This window comes from Gossypium hirsutum, chromosome A05 (genome assembly GCF_007990345.1).
Source record: "Gossypium hirsutum isolate 1008001.06 chromosome A05, Gossypium_hirsutum_v2.1, whole genome shotgun sequence".
NCBI classification, from domain to species: domain Eukaryota; kingdom Viridiplantae; phylum Streptophyta; class Magnoliopsida; order Malvales; family Malvaceae; genus Gossypium; species Gossypium hirsutum.
Genome location: NC_053428.1, coordinates 17,095,845 through 17,104,801, shown reverse-complemented (window position 1 = coordinate 17,104,801; position 8,957 = coordinate 17,095,845). Strand labels below are relative to the sequence as shown.

Here is an 8,957-nt window from a genome sequence, read left to right as displayed (position 1 = left end):
TTTCTGATACATGACAAAATAAAATATATAAAGAGAAATCGGGATTGAATTTTCTCAAGAATTAGATCTAAAGTTGATGAATTTTGAAGTTAAAACCAGTTGAGACGTTTTCCCAATATTAGGAGCTTTTCAAGTCAAAAAATATTTAGTAGCAGTCAACGGATGTAGGTAATAAAAATTAACCTTTCCCTCTGTTCAAACATCAACGACGACACCCCCCACGTTCCTCTTCAGTCCTCCCACCAAAAACTTTCTTGGTCCTCTTTTGCAGCTTTTAAAGATACATATATTATGATAAAAGTGAACCAATGAATAATGGATACAAGGAAGCTTAAGATAATTAATTAATGAAAAATAATAATTTATGACTTTTGATTTACCTGTTCTAGAACCATATGCCCGTCGACGCTAAACATTTCAGGACAATAGTTGAATCTATAGTAATAGTATTAATATTAATATTATTACAGTTGAATTTACTAATAATGTTAATATATATATATGTTGCTTGGTCTAGGGTTTGGTTACAGGTTAAGGTAGCAAGAAAGCATGTCAAATGTCAATGCCCCTTCACACTAAACTATCCAAATTTCCAAAAACCCAAAATTAAAACAAAATCAACATTGGAGAATAAAAACAAATTTGACTGTAGATTTTTCGTTGACTATCTGGAGCTAACTGCGTGGCTCAATATTAAAGGCCCAAATAAGTCTAAACTACTAATATTTTATTTCATATTTAAAAAAAAAAAGCATACATGAAACACGGCAAAAATAAAATAAAAACTGTTAACGTCCCGTAATTCAAACAGCCAGCCATTCCATGAATACAAGTTTGCCTGCTGCAGTTTTCTATTACATATACACACATTAAAAATCTATTTTATTTTTATTTTTATTTTTATTTTTAAATTTAAGGATTGAAAATAATTGATGAATTGAAAGCCGGGGGGTGGGGGGGCCGGGGGGAATTCATTCAGCCATTATTTATGCGTGGTTAAACCGTGTCTCTCTTAATTTCAAACCCTTTGGGATCGATTTAGTATTATTTAATGGGGTCATCGTTAATTTGTCAAAATAACCAGCAAATTAACTTGATTAGTCCTCTTGTGGTTGTATTGTGCATAAGAAAGAGACGATGGATTTGAAAACCCACCTGTTCTTGATGTTTTCATTCTTGTTTTAAGCAGGAATTCTCCAATGAGTAGGTATCCCTATTTATTAATTAATAGGAAGAAAGAAATTGGATGTTGATTATGAGATTAGTTTTTCCTTTTGGCGTTGAGTTATCAATTAATCAAATGAGGATGTATGATTAAATACTGATAAACATATCAAATCAAGACTCATGCTTAGGATTATACAGGAGATAAGGAGTGGCATTAATATAAGCAGAAAATAGAGAAGACAAACAACAAGTAAAGACCAAAAATAGTTGATGAGATGCATTAATTAAAAGATCAATCACCCACATTGTCTTGACTCAAAATTTGGATTAGTATGATGCCATTTGACAATAACATGTTTCCCTTAAATTTGGCAGCTAATCGTATTTTAATTATCCTTCTCCGTCAATCCCAACCCCTTAATCGAGGAAAATCAATTGATTCCAGCTATATATGTATGAGAAACAAAGATCGAGGGCTAATACCGGTGAAGTTGAAATTTGGAAGTGAAGGTGGTCAGTGGTGGGTGGCGGGGATTCCAGTCAAACCAAAATATGGGCCATTAGACTTTTTTCATAGTGAAGGGTGGACTCTTAAAAGAAAAGAATTTAAAAAGGACATTCCACATTACTACTTATATGGATATACCTCAAGAGACCTTTCACACATACGCTACTTTTTAACCATTCCATTTCTGGTAAATGTTTCAAAGAGGACTTGTACTATATTTATATTAATAAATTAATAAATTAGTTATTGCACGTTAAATTAAAAAAAATTAAATTAATTTTTTAATTAAGAATTTACCTATTTATCTATAAAAATTATACGTTTAATTATTCTGTCAATTATGTTAATTTTTAACAGTAAATATTTTAAAAAAAATAATTAATTTATTATTATCCAAAGATTTCTCCGGTAAACTTTTTCTTCGAAATTGAATGTCACATTTTGATTATTGGCCTTAAATTTGTATGGGAGAAGTGAATAAAATTTACACAGAGAGTATAATGATTCGTCACAGCTAATGCTGGTTTCACAGCCTTTTCAACTCATCCCATCTTGTCAATGTAACTTCTCCCTAGATAGCTTTTACATTTGACGATTTAAATTGGGGCCAAGAAATATATTAAAAAAAAGGTGTATATGTTTGACAAATAGGGAATAAATTTCACAGGATTTTATTTTAAAACATGATCTGTCTTTTTCGATGACAGTTCTGGTTATTCGTCAAATTTCAAGGTTTCTAATTTCTTCCATACCCTTCTTCATTGAACCTAGTCTCTAATTAAATCAGCCATGACCTAATTTCACAAATATTTATTGAATGGGAAACGTAAAAAGAGTGTTCATTCATTTTCAAGTATCAACCAGCTACCCATATATATATATAATTTAGAGGTGGGGGCAAAACAAATATAAATATGAGCCCAAGTGATGCAAAAGGGCCTTTGTTGATACTTGATGGACCATAGAGAAGTTCAGGTTCACATGGACATATAGGCTTACCTTAACAAAGACGATAATAATAAAATAAACTGTTATTGGGCATTTGAGCTCTTAGTGTTGCATATGTTGTATGCAAATGATACTTTTAATCCTATCCAATTTTATATTATGATCCATGATGTTACATTTTATAATAAGCTTATCGAATGTTAGTTTTAAGCTTTCGAAATGCAGATAAGAAACGAAGACTTGGTAAGACAACGGTAGACCAACAGAGATGAGGAAGTGAGGCCAGCGAATAAAGATGAAGAGGAGAGGCGGAGACCGACAAAGAGAGATGACAAGGAAGGGAGAACGACTGTTATTCAACTAATTGATGAGAGTGAAGAGGAGAAGGGAACATGTCTTATGGGATAAACATCAAGAAGACATTTTCCTTAAGAAAGTATTGGTTTAACTTGTGTTTTAGAGAATGTTTTCTTTTGAAAATTTATTTTCCGCTAAATAAGCACCATAAAATAATGAAAATATTTTACGAAAAATATTTTACTGACAAACAAACGAACATTTAGATTTTCAAAGTTTCAACCATCTCTTAATTTTAAATTCTTAAATAATGTCAATATGTCACAATACAATGTGTAATCTTATTGTAACTTATTTTAATTTTAAATTTTAAAATTTAAACTAATTTATCCTTTGTTTTGATTATTTTAATCAGTTTAGACAAAAAAATCAAAATAAAATTTAATTAAAATTAAAAACAAAAATATTTTCTTAATAGTGAACTAGAAAGTCCCATACTTTGAAATTATAATTATTTACTCTAATGTTTTATTTATTAGCATATTAATTATCATTGCAATTATTATTGATGATACAATCACTTTTTAGGAATTAGCATGTTTGTGATTTATAAATTTAATTCAACATCATATTTTTATTTTTTTAATATATAATTTGTAATAAAAAATAAGAATTATAATAATTGATAATAATTTTATGAAAAATGAAATTAAAAAATATTAAAAGAAAAAAACTTTTTTAAAAGATATTTTATTACAATAATAATTTAGTAAAATATACTCTTATTTAGTCTTATATTCCTTCAACCAAAAACTGGTGAAAGTATTATGGAAGCCCTCTTTTAAGAGTCAAATTGCATTTTGCTCCTTTTACTAAAAAAATAGGCAAATTAGTCCTTATATCTTAGATCAAAGAGCAAATTGATCCATTGTGTTAAAAATTTCATACATTTCTATTGTTAAAAATTGGAATGGTTGACAGAATAACCAACCAATTACATCTGGCGTATCAAGTGCACATTATTCTGACATGTAGTGACTAGATTTTAATAGTCTAAATGGAACAAAGTACTAATTGATTTAACATATAAGAACTAATTTACCCATTTTTAATAGAACGATAAAATACAATTTGACTCTTAATAAAAGAACTTTCATGGTACTTTTACCGCCAAACACCTGATATTATGTTCATTCAAATAAACCAAGTAAGGCAATGTAATACACCAAATATATCACCCATATGAACCAAAGAAAGCAATGTGACATACTATCACGAAACATAATCTTACATCCTGTAATAAATATCATTTACTTAATTTGTGTTTGGTTTTTAACTCAACTTTCAACAACCCAGATATGAAAAATTAAGATGCCAAACACTTGCAATAAAGTATGCGTGCAGTCTTGTTTCCTTCTCCAACTCCACGGTGAGCTGCCATTACTATTAAAAGATCTACCATGTGGGACCTGAGTTCTTAATGTTGTCCATCACCCAATATGGTGTTATTACAACTTCATAAAGATGGTGGAAGTATGTAGCCACTGGTCTCAACCTAAAATCCTGTCGTGCTGTAAAAATTTGAGTCCTTGCTCCGTTTCACCAACCCTGGTTTAATATGGTAGAAAAGTAGCATTTACTTGGCATATGGCAAATGACAATGGGAAGCTTTACATTCCTTAGAAACTTCGATTGTGAACACTTAACGAACAAGTATGTGCCAAGGAAAAAAACAAAAGTAACTCGTATGATTGCAACAATCAATTAAGCATTGGCGATAAGGCATGCAAAACAATATATGTAGGCAATGACAAGAAAAGTGACAAAACCAGAGTGGCTTCCCAACCTTTATTTTTTACCGAAAGCTGAATTAACCAATAAGCAGAAAGGAATTTAAATGGTGGCTGCCACATGAAGAAAGAAAAAAGCAAACACTCTGATTGGGTTTTACTTGAAAAGGACGTCATTTTGAAGATGCCACAAAAATCAGCCACGCAATGCGTCAAAAAGGGGTCTAACAAAAGCAATTACAATGAAAAAGGTTCATAACCAGCTGACCAACCAACCAACCAACCAAGTTATGACAAGGAAGGTTGGGTTTGTGAAAAAATATGAGTTGGGCAGATCGGTTGGGTTTATTAGGTTTCTGTCTTCCCTTCTCTCAACTAAATTCCAACTGCACCAATCCTTTTGCCTTGTCTTGCACCCATAATAAATCCAAGAACTGGAACTAACCATATCTACTAGTTTAGGTAACAATGTTCCTTTTATGGTGGATGCAAGAATCAGTTATCCATCGTCTGATTGTTGAGTGTTCTGTTAGGCGCTTAGATCATGTTCTTTTTTTTGACAAGTAGCCATTGCATGCAACTTTTTCAAACTATCTACTTTGCGCAAAGGGTGAATAGAACCCTAAATAAGTATATAACTTAACTAGTTCATGAACCGTTGAGATATAATAGCACAAGTAAGAGTTTCCTTAATTAAACAGCTGGTCTATGAAGTACTATGGATTAAATTGAAGTAATTAATTAGTGTTAAAAACTTAGAACACAACTAATTAAAGCTAGGAATATACCATTTACAAGGGACCTCTCATTGTCCCAACGAACTAGCACCGCACCCTAAGCATGCGGCTCATGTGAGAACACAACAGTATGATTCGTGGCTAAGCTAGCTAACCAAGTAAGCAACCCGCAAAAGCATTTAATCCAATCTTCTTTTGCCACGTGGAATGCTCTGGTCTCAAGATAGAAAGAAACGGCGGCCGCCCCATTGGTCACAAACCTCCAACATGGTGCTGTTAAGAAGCATTCTTTTTCCTTTTTGCATTAAAGCCAAACCTTTACCAAACTAAAGAGTAAAGCCTCAAATTTTGTATATAAATGCTTGGTACCCAACTCGCCGAACTATTCGACTCTCCAAACTGAAACTCAATTTTCACATTCCTTTCCAAGCTTTTCCACCTCTCAAATGGATTGGACCCGCGGTAGAACCATTGGCCGCGGCTCCACTGCCACCGTTTGTGTCGCCACTGTTGACCAATCCCGTGTATTTGCTGTTAAGTCCTCTGAGCTTTCGCTGTCAGAATCTCTCAGAAAGGAACAGAGGATTCTGTCTACGTTAAGCTGCCCTCATGTCGTAGGATATAAAGGGTGTGACATTTCATCCGAGAATGGTAAACTTCTATACAATCTTTTCCTGGAATATGCCCCTAGAGGCACCGTCATGGATGCAATCCAAAAGCACGGTGGTTACCTTGAGGAGGCCACGGTTCGATCGTACACTCGTGGGATTTTACTTGGCCTTGAATTCCTGCACTGTCGAGGGATAGTGCATTGTGACATCAAGGGCCAGAATGTTTTGGTTACAGATGACGGGGTGAAAATCGCTGACTTGGGTTGCGCTAGGCGAGCTGATGAGGCGTCGAGTGCCTCTTGGTCCATTGCTGGTACCCCTGTTTACATGGCGCCAGAGGTGGCACGCGGCGAGCAACAAGGGTGCTCGGCTGACGTGTGGGCACTTGGGTGTACGGTCATCGAGATGGCCGCCGGACGATCACCATGGCCTGACGTCAGTGATCCTGTTTCTGCATTGTACAGGATCGGATTCTCGAGTGATGTGCCGGAAATACCAACCAACATTTCGAATCAGGCACAGGATTTCTTAAGCAAGTGTTTGAGGAGAGACCCCGCCGACAGATGGTCGGCAACACAACTTCTTTCACACGATTTTGTAGCGGAATCGAAGTTCCCGGTGAAGGAAACTGACGGTTCTAAATCGGAGACACCCAACAACGTATTGCATCCAAACATATGGGATTCCATGGAAGAGTTAGAGACAGTTCATATTCCTTCCAACAAGCCTATCATGGAAAGGCTACGACAATTGGGTGAAGACAATCTTGTTTTGTCTTCAAAAATACCCAACTGGGAATGCGATGAAAATTGGCTGACAGTGAGAAGCAATAGCAATTTGGAAGTAGAAAAACTGCCTAGCACTAGCAGACAGGACAGTAACCTTTTACGTGCCGATGAACCCACAAGCAGTTGTGGAGGATACACGAGTAGGACGAGCGAGGATTTTGAGATACTCGTTGATTGCTTTCTCACAAAGATTAGGAGGCAAAATACTAGGATCACTAACAGTGATAGTGTTGAGAGCAGGAGTAAAACGGGTTCTTTTGCAGCTAGTAGATATATGATTTACATCTTATGTATAAATTTAAATTACTCTAATAATAATTATTTTATTAATCCGATTTTTACTGCTTTTCGGTCTCTTTTAATGAATTTGAGTTTTATAAGTATGTTCGAAGAAAGTAACTGAAATAGACAATAAATCCAAGATTTTGAGAACTTATAAATTTTCATAGACATTCGTGTTTGGTCAGATCATTTGATTTTACCCTACAGTTATACATGCTCATCAACTACCGTACGTCTCTCCATCATCTATAATTGTTTTTTCCACCATGTTAGCTCACGGGTGAAATGAAACTCGAATATTTATCAATTTCATTTTTATTTTTGCCTTCGCCATGTGAAACGAGAACTTCATATTCTCCATCTGATCATACATTCGAAGTATGGACAAGCAGGCGAATCGTTGTAGTATAATCTGCATGGCTTAATTGTCTAACCACAAATTTCCTAGACTGATAATTTGTTTATGTAGACAAATATTTAATTCATCATGTTAGAAAATATTTTGTACAAGAAGAAAACTTTTATTAGACTATCAAACTAGCTAGCTAGCAAATTCCTCAGTTGCTTCTTTGTTTTGTGTCTGCGAGATGCTTGAGCTCTGATAGGCTCCTTCCTAGCTGCAAAGCTCCCTTCATTTCAAGAATTTCTCCATTGTCTCCTCTCTCAACACCTTTTTTCATTGGCGTTTGACATTATGCTTTCTTCAATAATCTTAAAGAAGCCAGCGTTGCTACAATACATCTCAAACAGTACTATTCTAAATTTCCAAATTTGGCCCGTGATGGAGTTCACTATGGACTATTTGGTTGAGCTTCGATCGAAGGGTGTTTGAGAATAAAGATGCCTCTAGTGGTGAGTTGCTGTTTCTGGTTAAGCTAAGAGCCCTTGAATGGGTTAAGGCTATTGAGAACAAGGAGGTCCGTGATAGACTGATAGTGAAGGGTGGTGGATTTATCTGGGTACCATCACTAGCGGTATGGCTTCTAAGTTACTGAGCACCGTTTATTGGGATCCTCCCCTTAGGGGTTGGCTAAAGTTTAATACGGATGGGGTGGCGAATGGCACTGGTAACGCTTGTTGTGGGGATACTACGCAGGCAATGATAATAGGGTGGTGGGGTTGTTCTGGTGCCCTTTTAATAGCAACAATCCTAATGTCACTAAGCTATGGGCCATCTTTCTTCATCATGGTTAAAGATCTCTCGTGAAGCTAATCGAATGGCTGACAATCTCGCTAAATCCGGTATTGATTTTTCTACGTTTTTCAATTCCTGGTGGGTAATATGCTTTGTCTATGGACTTCGTGTTGGTCTGTAACAGTTGTATTCTTAGCCAGTGTTTGTGATCTGTTCTCTTTTTTGGTCCCGATGTTGTCAGTGTTTATTATTATCTGGGCTGTAAACAGGGGAGGCAGGTGGTAGTTTGTAAATACACTGCCTTTACACTGCCTTTTAACTATGTCAGCTGATGTTTCTTTGTAATTTTGGTGCTGTAGTGATTCCTTAATGCTGGTGGTGCAAAAATTACGGTTTTTAGCCAAAAAATCTGCCAATGCACCTGCTACGCTGCATGAGAGTTCAATATATGCCATGGCTGCTGTATTGGGCTGAATTGGCTTTGAGAGGAATGAATTGTATTTATATTTCATAACAGGTCGCATTTCATTGGTACAACAAAGAGTAGAAAAAGTCTAATATTTGAAACTGCAAGGTTTGAACAAGAGGAGTTCCAGGCTTAAATTAGGCCGCTGGTCATCTGAAACCAAACTGCTGGATCTTTGCACCTGGGGTTCCTACTGCTGACTTTCAAGTTTCAACGGCAATAACCCTT

General features: G+C 35.4%; 1 protein-coding gene across 1 annotated transcript; it reads left to right on the top strand.

The window, feature by feature from the left end:
- The first annotated feature begins 5,436 nt into the window (after positions 1 to 5,436).
- On the top strand, positions 5,437 to 7,289 carry LOC107958286 (mitogen-activated protein kinase kinase kinase 18). The gene has a single exon (XM_016894002.2). The coding sequence runs from the start codon at positions 5,894 to 5,896 to the stop codon at positions 7,247 to 7,249; it is 1,356 nt and encodes a 451-aa protein (XP_016749491.1). The 5' UTR covers positions 5,437 to 5,893; the 3' UTR covers positions 7,250 to 7,289.
- Positions 7,290 to 8,957: the final 1,668 nt, after the last annotated feature.